The 17,921-nt window shown below is 42.7% G+C and overlaps 5 protein-coding genes across 5 annotated transcripts; 2 read left to right on the top strand and 3 right to left on the bottom strand.

The window, feature by feature from the left end:
* Window positions 1–1,842: 1,842 nt before the first annotated feature.
* I203_101283 (uncharacterized protein) lies at window positions 1,843–3,684 on the top strand (the record flags this gene model as incomplete). The annotated part of the gene is made up of 8 exons (XM_019146236.1): window positions 1,843–2,065; window positions 2,142–2,157; window positions 2,214–2,274; window positions 2,374–2,514; window positions 2,607–2,836; window positions 2,912–3,212; window positions 3,347–3,418; window positions 3,535–3,684. 8 exons carry the CDS (start codon window positions 1,843–1,845, stop codon window positions 3,682–3,684), a joined length of 1,194 nt encoding a protein of 397 aa, XP_019004795.1.
* A 498-nt stretch (window positions 3,685–4,182) lies between these two features.
* I203_101282 (uncharacterized protein) lies at window positions 4,183–6,853 on the top strand (the record flags this gene model as incomplete). The annotated part of the gene is made up of 9 exons (XM_019146235.1): window positions 4,183–4,476; window positions 4,603–5,033; window positions 5,106–5,171; window positions 5,284–5,349; window positions 5,429–5,540; window positions 5,646–5,877; window positions 5,966–6,268; window positions 6,342–6,667; window positions 6,746–6,853. 9 exons carry the CDS (start codon window positions 4,183–4,185, stop codon window positions 6,851–6,853), a joined length of 1,938 nt encoding a protein of 645 aa, XP_019004794.1.
* A 407-nt stretch (window positions 6,854–7,260) lies between these two features.
* I203_101281 (uncharacterized protein) lies at window positions 7,261–8,801 on the bottom strand (the record flags this gene model as incomplete). The annotated part of the gene is made up of 4 exons (XM_019146234.1): window positions 7,261–7,559; window positions 7,654–7,754; window positions 7,981–8,274; window positions 8,443–8,801. The coding sequence occupies 4 exons, from the start codon at window positions 8,799–8,801 to the stop codon at window positions 7,261–7,263; spliced, it is 1,053 nt and encodes a 350-aa protein (XP_019004793.1).
* Window positions 8,802–9,534: 733 nt separating this feature from the next.
* Window positions 9,535–13,855, bottom strand: I203_101280 (uncharacterized protein; the record flags this gene model as incomplete). The annotated part of the gene is made up of 14 exons (XM_019146233.2): window positions 9,535–9,644; window positions 9,702–9,831; window positions 9,918–10,511; window positions 10,583–10,745; window positions 10,810–11,194; window positions 11,258–11,590; window positions 11,650–12,046; window positions 12,097–12,311; window positions 12,362–12,686; window positions 12,755–12,863; window positions 12,924–13,116; window positions 13,183–13,352; window positions 13,425–13,566; window positions 13,822–13,855. 14 exons carry the CDS (start codon window positions 13,853–13,855, stop codon window positions 9,535–9,537), a joined length of 3,300 nt encoding a protein of 1,099 aa, XP_019004792.2.
* A 1,913-nt stretch (window positions 13,856–15,768) lies between these two features.
* Window positions 15,769–17,629, bottom strand: I203_101279 (uncharacterized protein; the record flags this gene model as incomplete). Its single annotated transcript, XM_019146232.1, has 5 exons — window positions 15,769–16,037; window positions 16,202–16,918; window positions 16,995–17,030; window positions 17,087–17,234; window positions 17,300–17,629. 5 exons carry the CDS (start codon window positions 17,627–17,629, stop codon window positions 15,769–15,771), a joined length of 1,500 nt encoding a protein of 499 aa, XP_019004791.1.
* Between the last annotated feature and the right edge of the window lie 292 nt (window positions 17,630–17,921).

The raw sequence follows: 17,921 nt of genomic DNA, 5'->3' as shown, positions 1-17,921 counted from the left end.
TTCTATATCTACGCGTCTGATCTCCTGGTCAGGTCGATCGTGATAATGTCTGAGGTGTTTTGTTGATTCTCTCTTGGTTTACAAAATGACAAAGGGCGTAGTTGAGAGAGACGTGCAGATGCGTTTAAAGGTGTTTTGATGATGGATTCTATCACTTCACCTTGACTTGTTCCGATATGATGCCGAGAAGCTGTCAGTCCTTGGTGATTGTATATTGTTCTATGCTATGTGATATGATATAGGGAGATGGAGATGGAGATGGGGGGTTTCTGGTTATTTGAGGTCAAGTGTTGTGTATGTGTGTGCGATTGATCCTAAAGCGGTCCTAGCACCCGTTACCTTTGACGCGATGTCCAAGTGTTGACTGCGACTGATACAATGCACTTGTCGTCGCTTCTGGCCCTCTTGAGACCGATTTGTTGACGGGCAGTGAGCGTGTGGTATCTATGTGTGTATGTGTATGGCGTATGAGTGAGTGACTGAATGAATGGTCAGTTGCAAGTTGAGTGATGCCGGTGATGGTGGTAGCAGGGTGATGTCTTGTCTTGGTGGATGGGTTTATGTTTAGAGTGAGAGGAGAGTGAGTGGTTTAGAGGGGAGTTACTGCAAGTGTGGCACCCCCTCAATTCCCTCTCATTCCCACAAACTCATGACATATTTGTCACCCCCACTTATATCCACACACCCAATCATTTCTCACCCAAATATACAGACCGCTCACTGCACTCGGAATACAACATCACCTCTTGTTAACCATATCCCATCATCATTTCCATCATCCCTATACCCTCGTCAATCCCAAGAAGAAGAAGAGCAGAGAAAATGGCTGTCAGCGACGTACGTAGATCTTCCATCGACCTCCTGTATCACATGTGGATACATCAAGCTGACCATTTTAATCTCCCTTTTCACCCACATCGGTCCTCTCCCCTTAATCAAAACATGCTATTCATCTTCCTTACCAACAGCTCATCTACCGAACATTCTTCAAGAGAAACTCAGCCTTCGTAGCTACCTGTTTTGTCGGGGCATTCGCTTTCCAAATTTCGTTCGATGTGGCGACGACCGCTTGGTGGGATTATCACAACCGAGGTGTGAGTGATTTGTTGGTATGATATTTAATGAAGGAAGGGAAACGGATGTCAAGGGGATCATGTGGCCGTAGCATCTCAATCAGTAACAAATAGGCTGAGATGAGGGGAATATCGGTGCAGAGTGAAGATCTGCAGAAGATATGGAATGACTCCTGATGGAAAAGAGCGGAATGCTGACTATCGTTGCTCTTCCTCGCACACAGAAACAATGGAAAGACATCCGAGCGAAATACATCCAAGCTGGTGATTCCGAAGAGTAGATCAGTAGTGTCGAGTATGAGTCGGATGGAATCAACATATAGATAGGGGAAAGAGCGGGGATACCATATCCATATCCTTATTTTGAGGGAATATAATGTTAAAAAATCACATATGCATTTGACCTTCCTTCTCGCATTGAACATACTATGCTATGCTAGTATAAAGTATATCAGTATACGTTGACTAGCTGAAGGTAAGATATATCTTCTATGTACGGTACGAAAGAAGATAGGCAGGTAGGTTATTCAGGTACTGCTCGTAGAGTAAACCCGCCAAGACAGAGTTCGAAAATCACCTCTCCACTTGACACGTCCACTTCCACATTCGATCCAACTTACATGTCTCTCCTACTGATTGATAGTCATTCACCAACAAAGTAGATCGATCTGCGACATCGTACAGACAGTCAGCCGGATCATATCGTCTTGCACCATCTTCTAAGCATAACAATACGAACACAGACCAGTCAAAGCGATGATATGAGAAAATGATCCGTCTACGAACCCCTTCATTCCCCCTCTTACTCCTCGCTCTCCTTTTATTTTTTCTACTGGTGACAGCGCGTCGAGAGGATGAAGAGAGTAAATATCAGAAAAGGGATTTTCATACATTATCAAACGAGGATATACGGACGTTGGTAGAGTCAGATCCACCTCAGTGGAACAGCGTGGATGAGGGTCATCTAGGAAAATTGTTAATACCCAGAGCGTGTGAGTTGCAAGCAAGCTGGATCTATACACATCTGGCTATCTAATGGAGAGTGCTGATGGATTACGACATTATTAGCTGGATCACAGAATAAGTGAGTCCTGCAAGAGGGTAATACGAGCATGATAGTTGACGTTGTGATTGATTCAGTACGCTGGTTCAGAATTACATCTCATCGGTGTTCACAAAATTAGGATGGCATGAAGAGAAGGTAAGTCATGTCTTATTTGACATACATGGAGACTTTTCCACTGTATAATGTGCATCTCTCCCATTCAAGGATCATATACTGATAGGTTATTTTCGTTAGACTCCTTTTCGCGGCACGACTCCAATAGGTGATATAGATTTCACCAATCTGATATACACCTTCGATCCTTCGGCACCAAGGAAGATCATCCTAGCTGCTCATTTCGATTCTAAATGGTTTCCGGATTTCCCAGCTAATCAGGTGAGCGGATCCTCTCTTCATACCTTATTTGACATACACCCTCAACTTCCCTCAGTTATCAGTACATCGTGACATGCTGATTCCTCGAACAGTTCATAGGAGCTACCGACTCGGCCGCTCCGGTAGCTATGATACTTGACCTCGCGGAGTTCCTCACCCCCTTATTGGAAAAGCGAAAAGAAAGGATACGGTCTGGTCAGGGAATCCTGAAGAAGGATTTCGACGAGGAAGAAGTAGCAGAGACGACTATACAAATTGTGTTGTTCGATGGGGAAGAGGCATTTAAGGATTGGACATCGACAGATAGTATCTATGGTGCTAGGTAAGCGTGGTCACGAGACGACTGCTCACCGTACATCGTTAGCTATTTGCTCATTGATGTCGATTTGGGTTTTAGACATTTAGCAGAACTTTGGCAATCCACTTATCTTCCTTCCTCTCATCCCTTGAATAAACGTAGATTATCTCCACCACCCTCGGTTCTGAATACAATCGATCATCTGGTATTACTAGATTTATTAGGAAACAAACATTCGATGATATATAGTTATTTCAGAGAAACCGATTGGTTACATTCGAAAATGAAATTCGCAGATGAAAGATTACAGCATGAGGGTCTGGTAGAAGTGGAAAAGAATGAAAAGGAATGGTTTGGAGATATGAGGATGAGAGGTGGGATAGGAGATGATCATTTACCTGTGAGCCTTCTCTTCCTTCACGAATTTTTTGATTCAATTCGTCCACATTTAACCCATTGTTTCCTCCTGGATTTACTTGAAACTTCCAATTGGCTCGTCATGCTGATATCTTTGATTTCACTGCTTGACTACAGTTCTTACATCGAGGAGTCAGCATATTCCATGTGATCTCAAATCCGTTCCCCAAAGTATGGCATACGTTAGCGGTAAGTTCATAGCTATTAATACCACACCACTATTCCATGGTCATCCACGATTGTTGAACGAGCATCCTTCTTCTACGAAGCTAGTCTGACTCATCCCTATCCTGTCCAACTTTTAGGACGACGCATCAGCATTATCGTTGCCAGCCTTGAGGCGGTGGAACAGGATATTACGTGTGTTTTCATGTGAATATCTAGGATTGGAGCCTTCTACCACCAATGTGAAGAGAAAGTATGATGAATTAGTGCGTATATACCTGTCTGCCTAGTGATATAACGTGATCGAAACAGCTGATAGAATGCGGATAGTAGACGATAGACAATCATGAATCATGACCGTGAGGAATTTGAAGGAGTTGGTTTATCACAATATTTGTAGAGTAGAATTAATCTTGTCGCATGTACATAACCATATTGCTCGGGTTAGTAGTTGATATGCGACGACATCATCGCGTTGCCTATTGAATCGACGACTGAGCATTCCTCTCGCTGAGTATAAGATTATAATCTTACTTATCAGTTATCTCGGCTATTTTCATTTTGTGAAAGAACGTCATCGAGCGATCAGACATGACACAAAATACAAAACACCACTCATCTTCTCCCTCTCTCCTTTGTGTGGAGAATCATACTCAATCCTGGCATCCATGAAGTGGACTCGAGTCCCCTCTTTCGCAGTCAAATCAAACATATATCCCATGATTCAAGCCATCTTCTCAGCCATCCGCATTCTTACATCGGTCCAAGTACATCGGACCAGATCAACAATGTCATCATTCCCAAATCTCAACCCCACTTACTCACGGGACCTGACATTCCACCAACATCTAATCAGCTACATATCCACCTCTCTATCTACGGGTCAATATGCGAGGATACCTTCATTCTACGCACCTTCACCTAGGGACGTACAGCGGTTGATCTCACTTTGGACAATCCTCTATGATACTTATAGGATCGACATCGAACGTCGATTTAGGAGTAATAGGCGAATACCAAATGATCATTTGGAGAGCACGTTGGAAGGGTTGAAAGTGCATAGTCTAAATTTGGAGAATGATGTGAGTGATTTGTAGTTTCCCATCTCAATGACCACTAACGATATTGTCAAAAACCAGAAATGTGATTGATTGATTGATTGATTGATTGATTGACTGACGATGTTCTCGTTCTGAACTCGTCTATAGCCCCACGTCAATACAACAATATATGAGCTCCGAACTCTCCTTACCGACCTCACCACTGCCGTTCAATCTCTCCTACATTCACCTCCATTCAGACCCTTCGGTCAAGTAGATGCTGAAGTCCTAGCTCTAGCTCAATGGTTTAAGAACGATTATATGAAATGGGTAGATCCCATCCTCTGTCCAAAGTGTACCAGCCCAACTTCAGCGGAAGGTATGGCTCAACCTACACCTCAAGAAAGAGCAGATGGAGCAGGTAGAGTAGAGTTGCATAAGTGTACCCAGCCAGGATGCGGGGAAGTAAGACGATTCTGTAGATACGGGAAGATCAAAGCGTTGATGAGGAGCAGAGAAGGAAGGTGTGGTGAATGGGCTCAGATGTTTTATTGTTTTTTGAGAGTTAAGGGTATAGAAAGTAGGTATATCTGGAATAGGTATGTCAAAGGCTTTTCGTGTTACCGTAACCGAACGTTTGACCGTGGAATATACTGACTCTATGAGGACAGCGAAGATCATGTTTGGTGCGAATATTGGAGTCCTACTTTACAGCACTGGGTACATGTTGATTCGTGGTAAGTAGCAACTACGTATCAATATCGAATCTAATCTCTTTGAGATGTCGATCAGGAATCATCAGAAGGCAGGTCCAGAGCTGATGTCTGAGTTGTAATCTGGCTATCTTAGCGAAGCTGCTATTAACAAACCATTATTGTATGCCAGAGGATGGGGCAAGAAACAGGCTTTCTGCTTGTACGTCTATCTATCCGTCAATTCCACAACCTCAAGATATAAAAGTACTGATGATGGTGATGGATTATAACACCAATAGAGCATTCGGAATCTACGGTGCTGAAGACGTCACTCGAGCGTATGTGGATGATTGGGAAAGTTGTAAAGGTAGGAGAAGGGCAAAAGGGTGGAAAGAGCTGGATCTGAGGAGGGTGAGTTTTATCTTTCTTCCTTATGAAAGGGGAACACATGTTCTTCTCTTCCAGTATAGAGGGGATGTATGCATAACTGATGCAGTCGACTTCTCAACACGATAGGCCCTAAACACCCACACTGTCTCACTCCGCCTTCGACTAGCCCACAGCGAAAGAATAAGATTGGAAGCGATGGATAACCTCCAATCGCTCTGGATGGCGGATGAGCGAGGTCGATTGGCTGAAAGTGAAAAGATGGAGCTGGGAGGTAGGATCAGTGGGCCAGAGGATTGGAGAGCGATGAGGGATGAATTGGGATTGGGTAGTAAGCATGTTGAGATACCTAAATATACGGGTGAGTGAAGGGTCTTAATCAAATCGCCACTCATGCTCTCACCATAGTCAGCAGCTAATAGCTGAGAATACTGATTGTAACATCCTAGTCATCAATTCTCTATCTCTTCAAAACGATCAACTGAAGCAATTTGGTAATACTCGACTGAACAGCTCAAGCATCCTATTGACAGATGGACCTTCCCAGACATCTATGGTCTTCAACCCTAATTCCATCAACCAGAATGCAGGATTTAGATCAAAAGTCAGATTTAAGTTGACTTCTGATGGTAGTGGAGAGGCAGATGGGATATGTTTGATATTCGTATCGCATTTACCTCAATCACTAGGATTAGGAGGTTATGGAATGGGTTATGATGGGTTGGGTGTACAAGGTGATTTTGCAATTGAAAGTGAGTACACTCTCACCTCTTACATCTCACCAAACCCTTTCATTGGACTGATCATGATCACTCGGGCTACTAGTCGATACTTATCGTACTCAGGATTACGCCAATGATCCTCCCACACCTCACATATCCATCCATTCTCCTCCCAAAGCCCATCATAGTTATTCCCTTGGATGTACAAAACCAGGTAGTATACCTTTCCTGTCTGATGGGAGAACATACGAGTTGGAAATTATCTACAGCTCTCACGAGCAAGAAAGGAGATTAAGAGGGTATCTACACACTCCCGATGGAGATCTATTGAAAGTCGTAAATGTGAAAATACCTGAACGATCTCAGGGGAGTGAAGAGGATAAGTGGTACCTTGGGATATCAGGTGCATGTGGTGGATTATGGCAGAGGGTGAGTGTGTCGATTAGTCTTGTTTTGTTTTGTGTTGGATGAGAGATGTATCAGACTGATGCGAGTCTGTGTCCATAGCAAGAGATATTGGACTGGGAAGTTGAAATAATCCAGTTCGACCAAGATGAGGAAGTAGGCCATAAACAAAAAGAAGAGGAAGTGAAATTGGAGAGGGATAAGATTTGATATAACCTGACAGTCAATGGGACAATCGATTTTGTGTTACAATACACACCTTGGTCAATACTATTGGCGGCATAAAATATCCTCATAGTTTCCGCTTTTTGCGGTGTAAAGTAGTGTATATAGAGCCGGGTAGATAACGATAATTGATGAAGAAGACTTATGAATGCATTTGTTGTATAGATATATAATAAAATTACAATATTTTACAGTATTATTGTAATCATGCAGAATATACATAGAATGATACATTTCCAATTCCTTTTCCGCAAGTTCCTAAAATCCTAAGATCCTAAGATCCTAAGATGATGAATGATGATATGATGATGCTATGACTATGCTTGTGCTTGTGCTCAATCTCCACCGCTAACCTCACTCGATAAGACAAGTGAAGCACGAATTGAACGATTCTATTCCTGCTCAAACTCCTCTTCCTCCTCGTCAAACGAAAACGAATATCTCTTTTTCCTACCAACAAAATAAATCATATAACCCCAAGGCCACGTATGTCTAACTCTCCCAAATTCCCAATCCCACTCGTAATCCTCCTTGGAGGCATCATCTTGATTCTCCAATTGTATCGTCAGACTTGCTAGGTTGGTAAGTCGTAATATATGTGAGATCGATCGAGTTCTATAGACAGATATGAAACCGTCGAAAATGAGTGTTAATGGGATTAAGGGGATAATGTATGTGAAGAATAGGATTGCTAAATCCATCGCAATGGCAATCGCAATCAGGTAGTTAGCTATCTGCCCAAGTTGCCCACGGTCAGTTGAAAACAAGAGGGATTGATAGCTAACCTAGTGTAGGTCTAGTGAATGGTGTCAATAACCATGATAAGGGGCCTAACATGGCTATCATGAATAGACTCCTAAGATTACATTGCTGCAATTCGAATATACTATAAGACCGATTCCAAAAAAAGAAAGTCCAGTTAGCCTACATCGCTATATGGTACTTTGATCTAACAATATTTTCTGTAGTATCTTGCTCTTTGGGAGTCATCATGATTCCTGATCAATCCCATTCTAAAGATCTTTCTTTCAGATTTGCCTCACTTATCGTAACGACAATATCCCTATCTCGTTCCTCACCCAGTACACCATAAGAAAACACTCAAAACTTACCAAATTCCCTCTGATCCCCTCATAGCATCTACCAACACGCCCCTCGCGAGCTCTTCATTGAAATGATGAAAACTCAGGAAAAACGTTCTCAGATGCTTTTCATCCAATACTCCTCCCATATTGCTACTGCTCAAGGTATCCGTAGCGTCAACTGGATAAGGGATATAAGACATTGTTTTCTGTTTTTGTCTCTGGCTTGAAGAGGTTGTCGGAGGACCGTACGTTTTCTTCCATTGGTCTAGTGGTGGGTTCAAGTCGGATAGGAGGAATGGGATGGGGTATTTACGATTCTTACTATTTAAATGGTCTTTGGTCAGCTGTAATCGATGGGAGAGAAGATACAGATATGGATTTGTACATAATGATAGAAGAGTCCGACGAAGGATGATCATATATGTAGGGTTGATTCAGAAGAGCGAAATAAATCAGGATAACAATGAAGTTTCGTATTAGATAACTCACTTGATCCTCTTCTCAATCTTCTTGATAGGTCCTCCAGCACCCGAACAGAAATCTACCACCCTTAACATATCTTTCTTATCACCTTGTCCAATTCCAATTCCAATTTCATTGGCATGACCAATACCATTTATCGTTATTGTATTCTGCCCATCATCGTCGTCGTCCTCTTGTTCGATCTCCTTTATAACCCTCTCCAATACATTCGATGCCAATTCGTAAGGCGCCTGGGCCTGGAAAGGGAATATGCGATGTAACCATAAGAAAGTTAACATCTTCTGTACTCCCACTCTGATAGATTCAGGACATGAGGGATGATCTGATATTTCAAAGAGCCACGGGCGATTGTAAGGGAGTTTCATCTTTGTGTCGTAACGATCAATTTGACCCAGATTGGACCAGTCGTCCGATGTATAAACCAAGTTCGTCGAGTACGATGCTCTATGTTTATGTGTTGGTACTGATGATGGTTATGTATGAAAGTACAAGCGATGTTGTTGATGTTGATGCTTTGTGAGGTCGGTGTATAGCCTTCAGTCGATATGGCAATGTTTGAACACGAAAATGCCAAACATGAACGTGAACATGAACATGACTTTTGTGTTTGTTCGGTATGCGGTCATTGGCTTTGTATCAGATGATCTACTTGAAAGGTACTTTTTACGGTAACTCTAACTTAATCCGGTTCATACGTAGCACAGCCACGTATACCTATTACCTATAGACAGACACCTGCTATTGCCGCAAAGTACAGTACGTACACTATCCTATCTATGCACTTTACATGCATCCATCTGTTCACTCATCAAATACGAGTGTATAACAGAGAAGGGTCAAACACTACTACATTCTTTAGATATCTGTACTGACTGTATGTTAAGAGAAAGGAAATAAAAAAACATATCACAACAAATCCTCCCAAATATCTGTTTATATATATATTAATGTATGTGGTGAGTTACGGATTTAAGCTTCAACCATACTCATATACATATATGAAAGAACCGATCACTTTTAACCTGAAACGGATTCTCTAATTTTCATGAACTGACTTGACTTGACTCAACTTCACTCGAAATCGACGAGAACACCTTCCTATCGCATCACGATACCTCTCTCAGCATTGACCTTGTTAGGTCTCTTGTCGATATGATCCAATCCCAACGCATCGTCCGCAGCCCACTTGTGGTCGTATAGCACGTCGTCTAGGTACAAGTCAGCCTTTGCAGCTATGTTTTCCACTGAGGACAGACAATACTCACTATCTTCCACTACAGAGGGTTGTTTGAATACCGTCGAAGTCACCAGGGAGAACTTGTACTTCGCGAAATCCTTATCTGATACGCCGATACGTTCTTGTAATCTCACTTTGGTCTCTGAGAATGGCTCGCCCTGGGGTGATAGAAAGGAACATCAGCAATTTTGTCGCAAATTGTTCATGCAACTCTGATGATAGTATGCAAAAACACCACACTCACCTCTTTCAAAACGAATTTACACGGTACTCCATGTATCCTCGACGGGTCTCTTGCGTAGTGGAAAAGATTCACCACCTTCTTACCATCCGATAGGGCATTCTGGTTCACCTCCAATTCCTCTAATGGGATTTCTTCAGCATATAACTCAGCAGGTTCAGTCAAGTTGCCAATCATTTCGGCGCTGGTGTATTCCCGTTGTGATCGTCCAGATTGAGATATATCAAATATACGGATTTTCCCACTTCCTCCAGGCTGAATCTTGACGGCTTTTATCAGATGTTCAGCGACATCCGCAAAAGTCGATGTTTTAGGTAATAAGAATGAGTGTGTAGCTTCTTCCTTGTTATGTCTACCTGTCCATACTACCTTCAATGATTTCTTAGTTTCCAATTCTATAATACTTATATCTAATAATTCGTAGTAGATGATAACGTTCGGATGTTGACTGTAATAATTCGTTTGAGTGATATCGGCAACACTCTGATTCAGTGATCGTTTGATGATCGCTTTGGGTGTACCGGATTGAGGATTTGACGAGGTAAATCGAAGTTTGAGAGGATCATGTTTCAGGTAATCGCCCACTCGGTGTGCCATCTACGTCGTGTAATATTTCAGGATCAGTATCCATCATCTCTCGCATTGCGTTGATCTATGTCTTTACTCACAATATCATATGTCATCTTCTTACTCAACATTAAATCGAAATCAGGTGCTTTGCCCGTAGTATCCTCATACCTCGATTTGAACTGAACCAGCACCCGATTTTGGAGGAAGTCGTAGAATTGGGGGACAGTTGAGTATAAAGATTGGGCTTCGAGATCCGCAACTCTGGGACACAGAACAAACTCAGTCAGTTACCACATTAAACTTCATGCTGTATGCTGTAACTCACTCTTTATCAGTCATGTCGACCTGATAACATATGATATCACCATCTTGAATCTCATTCTGTTGATAGGTCTGCTTCATCTTCATTCCCTCGATCATACCAGCTTTGATCTCTTCGTACAGTTTGATAGGCGTCGAACTTGGCCAGCCCATCTTTTCTTGTATAACACCCAGCAGATCACTGACTTTATTATTCTTGTTGACGAAAACTTTACCTTGACCCAACAAGGTCTGTCTGGAACAGTCAAACCATTTCAAGAAGATCATAATAGGTGCGTTGTTTGGATCAGCATGGATGGCGTTGAATTTGGCGTGATCGGGATTGTAATCGAGATATAATCGAAGATCAGATGCGCGAGCTGCCATACTGTTTCGGATGTGGTCCATTGCTAAAATGCCAGATATCAGTGATCAGGTCTCATTCTGGGTCAAGTCTGGACTAGGTAACTTACTCTGCGAATTTTCAGAGTCATGGATTGGTACATCCGGTCTAACAGTCTTGTTCTGCCTATTCACCAATACCCAAAGCCTGAAATCTCTTTCTGAGATTTTGAAGTAATGCGCTATTCTCTGCTTGAAAGTGTAGAACGTTTCAGTCTTGAGTACTCGGAATGTGGGAAGTTCAGTGGCAGGGAGGTTCTTGTCGTCGAATGAAGCGAGGTCGAACCCTTGATGTCTGGAGAAGATCTCATCGGTGATGACTTTGGCGGTGAGGTAAAGATGTTGCTCATCCTTCTCACGTCGCTTGGCTTCGAGTTGCTCTCTTTCGGCGTCCAGTCGGGCCTCTATAGCAGACGAACTGTCTTAGTCATTTGTAAACCCATATAAGAGGCAAACAACTCACTCAGATGAGGAGGGGTATCAGCTTCGGTGAAAGGAGCCAACACAGTGTCCAATTCGGTTTCTCGAATATACACCAACATATAAGCATTTGTGAATTTCTTGAGCGTCCTAGCTTGTGTTCGTTGGTGAGGCGGGATCAAGCCATTCAGCATATCACCACCGTAATTGTCCTCCAAAACCTCCTTATCCGTTACTGGCGTTACCCGATCGTCATCAAATTTGAACCATCTACCATCCTTTTCAGGTTTGATGAGCGCAAAGTAATGACCACCGTGTAGATCACCGGAGTGGACAAGTACACCGTGGAGTTTGTAGACATGTGATTGGGATCGATCGGCACCTTCTTCGAGGAATTCTGCGAGATCGATCTCAAAGGGGAACTCATGTCGATCGTTGATCTACCATGACAGTGTCAGCTAACTTACACCTGAACGATGAATCAGCTCACCTTGACCAAAGCATCCTTTTCTATATCATACTCGAATCGTCTCAACTGCATGTGCAGTACGGGAGGAAGCGCCTTGAATATAACACCTTTCTTGGCAGCTTGCAAACCATGTCCTTCGGCCATATACTTGTTATCACCATCTAATGTTTCTACAGATACGTATTCACGGAAAGAATCTCGGAGGTTTTTGATGCCCTTGATTGTCAATTGTATATCTAAACCACCATAAATCAGCTGATTGGCCCAAGACAGCTTTCCAACTCACCATAAAACTCCTCGATGACTGAACTCTCATAATCCACATCGATACATTTGATATAATTCTTCATGGATCCCTTGAACAACCTGGGTATAGCACCTTCCGCCGGAGTACCTTTCATCTTGATTTCCAATTTATCCTGTAAGATTCGAGAAAACTCCTGTACGTCATGCTGCATGAATGAATCCAGTGATTTCCAACCGAACGATTTTGTTAATTCTGTTGTGCCGACTGGTTGATTCGATGTTTGGAGGTGGTAGAATACTCTCTGTAGAGCTAGAGCCAGGGATTCTGAAGGTATATCTCCTTCAGTCGGTATTTGGTACACAGCCTAAGAAGAGTGAACCCATTCCATTAGCTATGGTATCATCACACAGCGGGATATCAGGGTCAACTCACCTTTCGGAAGTAGTTCGTACAGAAGAGGGATTGTAACAAAGAGTTCATATAACAAGTAGCACCTTGATTCTTCAATCCCACATGTCCAGTCTCCTTCTTCGAATCATAACTAAATCTCTCAGGTCAGTTTTCATGGCTTGATTGGGATTAGGAACAGCGCCAGACTCACTTGACAAAGTTATGCCATAGAACACCCGTTGGATCTTTCAAAACTCTGACAAAAGCTGTGATTTCCACTTCATCATTTTCGATCGTCGGCCGCGTTTTACCATTTGCTGTATCGGCGGTGTATAACTTCCTCAAATCAACAAAACGTGTGAAACCCCAATCACATTCCTCAGCAACGAATCGATGATGAGCATCTAATGGTCAAAGTGATGGGCATGAGCAGTGTCTCAAATATATTGAAGAAAAATTTTGCAACTTACGACTCGAAGTTTGGATAGTAGGATCCCAAGGATTTGAAATTGCCAAACAGAATTGAGCACATGCATGCCAACCTTCAGGTGCTGTTTTGGGATTTGCATAATCCAGATATACAGATACCATATCATTCGGTTGTCCATTTGCATTTCCCTGTGGGAACAGTAAAATTCGCCTGTATCGAATTTAATCTACGATCAGTTTTTGAACTTGAATTGATTGCATGACGTAGAACAGTCACACTTACCATTTATGACCACCACAGCTAAACTCTGGACCGACTATCCTCTTTGCCTGTTGACTCCAATGTTCGATACGCCATGTCTGAGCTTGGAAATCCTCGATCTCCAGTCCCAAGTCCGGCATCGCCTTTGCCGCGTAGGCCTCAACTGTGGGTGTACAAGAGCATGATCAGCTTGGAATAGACAAGACCGCTATAGCCTTTGGAATGGGTTATGTCATGATAGCAAAAGACCGGTTTTGATGGTAGAAGATATGTTATGGGTTGAATGACAAAAGCAATATGACTTTCAATATCAATCATCTTGCAATTGCCATAATCGCCCTTCGACATATCCATCTTTCGCCCGTTCCAACCCGACAGCCAGACAGAATTATTCTATGAGATGATAATCCCAACTCACAATCATGTACATTCGGTAGATCCTCTACCTCCATCGGTGCCGGGCCATTCTCATCAATGATGATATCTGTGACGTCGTTCTGTTGCTCCTGTTTTTGGAATGACAAGGGATTATCAGCTTTCTATTACTTGATCCAACTCTGAGGACAGGGTAGCATTGGTCTTCAGATGTGGACTAGATGGGTGCGGTGGGTTGTACAGTACTAGTAGATGGACTGACCATGATGACACAGCTTTATATGCGGCAAACGTTTAAGCGGAGGTAGGAGGTGTGATGAGGTGAATGGATGACTAAGTTTGTCTTTCTTGCCCAATGGTGTCGGTGTCAATTTGATGGGGGTCGGGTCTGTGATAGGCAAGCGCTACTTGTACTGCTGGGTATATGTGATGGTGGTGTTATGAAGTGATAATGGTGAATGATATGATATGCTGATGCGACGTGACTCTCTGTATCTTGGTCTATATTCGGCCATTACCATGTTGCCATTACACAGTCGACCAAGCCAAGTTGAATCGTCGTCAGCGGTGAACGGGGTATGGGATTAACTGATACACATGTTAAGCGGAGATACCCGGTATTTGTCACTGTGGCACTTGGGACCTACTGTCACACCAAATTGCCATACCGCACTCACGTATGGTATAAATTTTAGCTCTTCTTGATTATTTCCTTTCTTCTTTCTTTCCATCTTCTTCATCCCATATCAATTTATATTCGTGATCTCATCAACATGCAGTATCATTTCCCACACCAAACAACCTGTCTCGGTCGTCTACCATCCTGTTTCCCCCTCACCCACCCTACCACCCAAACCCGCGGTTCTTAGATCCACTTCCAGAAAGAATATCTCCTTTTTCCTCTCGCTCCTTTCTACAGAGAAAAGGTGGTGATTGATTGAAAACATAGGAATCACGGTTCTTTCACCTGCTCTACCAGGCAGCGTTATTGGTCGTTGTATGAGTCAACCCGTGGAATAATCATCACCTTATTCCCTTCAAACCGCGTCTCGTTCTGAGGTGTGACCCGAGGGGAGCCGATACCGATCGTTTTGATCGAATTGGAAAGGTTGCTATGATGGGTGTTGTCATCTAGTTAAATTGTGTTTAAAGTTGACCAATTTGATGCTTCCGACGCTTTAGCAGAAATTTCCTAGTATAATAACAAATTTGGTCATCTTTTACGATATCATGTGAGTTCAAATACCATTCAAATTTAACCATCTTATCTATCCGTCCTCATCCCATTCCATCCTTACTACACCCCATTTATGATGAAAAAAACTTTCCTAATCGTATTCACACTGTGCTATTTCGAAAGAAACATGCGCGTAAACATTTTACAACGGTATCTGATCTACCTATCTCTCTATCTTCTCTTGATCTTGTATCAAATTGTCTTGGTATCGGATTCAAAGCTGACTAAATATCAAGTTTTCTATTCTCTTAGTTTCGATGCATTTCAATCCTGAGCTCAACCATTCCGCGATGCACTGAAACCAGATAGCAATGCTAAAGAAGATTGACACCAATACATGAATACATCATAACATCTCTTTTCTACCCATACAATCCCCATCACTGAAAGGTTCTCGTTTTCTTTGTATCCACAACGAGCGCTCTCAAATATGGGGAAAGATCAAACCCCACTTCGTCTCATGGATTTCGGCTTTATTCTTGCTTTTGCTGTGGATCAGGTCGATTGAAGAGGCAAAGACAGATAGCAATTGTAGTATCAGATATAAATGTCAAACCTCGTGAATGCAATCGTTATCATCAAAAGTCATTACATCGCACGTCAATTTATCATCGTGAATCTCCATTGACGGAAATATATACAAGTAAGTTCTCGTTTTGGATCGTTCATTGTCCGTTAATCCACTCTTCTATCCACATCATATCTTTCCATTATTCAACATGACCTTTTTTCCTTTAGTCTGACCCAACATCATCAATATGTACAAATCCTCAAACTCGCTTCTACACCTTGTTTAAAACCATGTTCCCATTCCCAAGTAGCTTTACCCAATTTCTTATTTGTATAATTTTCGAATTCGATTTTCCTACTCTTCATCCATTGATCTGTGAATCCCAATCGACTTGGTCCGGATGGGTGGGAAAGGAAGGTGAGGGAATCGTCCCATCCTTTAGAGAAACCCGGTGCGAAGACTGTTGGGTCGGGTGAACCGCCGTGAGAGGCCCAATAGGATGTATGGGCGTCTATAGTAACGGTAACTAGTCAGCTTGAATCCCAAGGATCACGATAAACCTAGAATAGAGAAAAGCATAATTGATAGAACAAGAGGAGCAGGTAATCCGTGACAAATATACCCAGTCTAATGGGTACAATGTAAAAGGTCAAGTAAATCATAGAATCAACTCACCATAAGCACTTTTCATCTCACTATCCTTTACACCGACCGGCGGATCACCCTTAAACCTCTTCCCCCCAATCCACTGAGGTAAGATCTCCGCTCTAGCCGCATCTTTAGCTGACCAACCTGCATCCCATCCCTCCTGTTTCTTATAAGTCCAGAACCAGTATCCCGCAGTCTTCTCCTCGAACAACTCCAATTGCGCTTTGACAAATTCTCTTCGATGAGCATCTTTCTCAGTATCTGGTATATTAGGTGGGAAACTATGAGGGTCTAATGAAGCAGACCATTCTCCAACGATAATATCTCCTTTTGCACTATCACTATGTCCAGATAAAGTGTTCTTGAATCCTGATCTTATATCGTGAGCATGAGCATAACCATCTTTTTGACGGTCTTGATCGGTAAAACATCTGTATAGGTGATGATCCACTACTACGAAATCGTCTCTTCCCCCTACGAAATTTGCGTAATGATGTGTGTCCCATGCGTCCGATATATACAGTGGAAAATCCACTGGTACGATCGATCGAATCTCATCCAGGATTGTACGATACCATCCTTGTAATTTGGAATTGTTGGCTGGTTCGTTGAGCACTTCCAATCCCACTACATGGGGTACACGGGATAATTCGGATGCTAAGAATCGAAGAGCTAGTGATGTAGATGCTAAATTGGAATGTTTGTCCCAAAATCCTACTTTTCCATTTGATAAACCGGAATGAGCTGTATATCGGTGTAATTTTCGTAAGCTGAACACCACTTTTTCGATCAAGACCAGTGTAATCTATAGGTAACGTACCATCTGTATTTTGTGCACCTGCCGCTGCGTGCAGATCTGTACGAAGAGGTATAAGCTTGTGATACCCAATGTCCCGTGACCTACTAGCTTACCAATCAATACACCCAGACCGAGATAACCTGCCATTTCGATAGCCTGCCTGATCCTCCCCCAAGCTCCTTCGAAGATATGGTGGAATGGCTCGAATTCAGTTCCTTTGAGTACTTCAGGTAGTGGCCCACATAGATGATAGTATGAGATCTAACATTTATAAATTCCGCATTTCATCAAGTGTATATGCTCGATGAAGGTTAGATATGACTTACAGGTATCCTAACAGAATTGAATCCCTTCTCCTTGATCCAGCTCCAATCACCTTCATTCATCCACGTATCCCAATGTTCCTCCAAAACCTTCTTAGCATCTCGTCCAGAGGCAACATCGAAATCACTCTGTCCAGGTTGATGGGCATTTCGGAACGGATGAGAAGCGATCCAACGTTCTAGAGTAAACCATGAGCCGAGGTTGACGCCCCTCTGATACCTGTATCGAAATACTGCGTTGGGTCCAAGAGGAAGAGGGTGTGTGGAAGTGTGGAAATCGTAGGATGGAGAGGATGATTGGAATTGATCTTTGAGTTTGTCGAATAGTCCCATGATGCGTGAGTGTGATCAGTGATCTGTATCATATACAGGAAAGTATGAGGGACTAGTCGGATGAAGATGTGGGCTGATACATCTCTCTCCCTTTGTATACATTCCTATCGACATTCCGCAATCGACCGGACAGCTTTGCAACAAGTGCGAGTAGGTGATGCACGGATCTGCCCATTACGTCAGACGAGCTGTGCCTGAAGTTTACACGTGGGATAACAGCCGTCGCGTTTCAGATAGGGCCAGCCAGACGTCATCATCGAGGTAACAAGGTACTGTGATGGTGAAGTGAGAA

This window comes from Kwoniella mangroviensis, assembly GCF_000507465.2.
Source record: "Kwoniella mangroviensis CBS 8507 chromosome 1 map unlocalized Ctg01, whole genome shotgun sequence".
NCBI classification, from domain to species: Eukaryota; Fungi; Basidiomycota; class Tremellomycetes; order Tremellales; family Cryptococcaceae; genus Kwoniella; species Kwoniella mangrovensis.
Note: the sequence above shows the minus strand (reverse complement) of the source record. Positions and strands in the feature narration are given on the sequence as shown.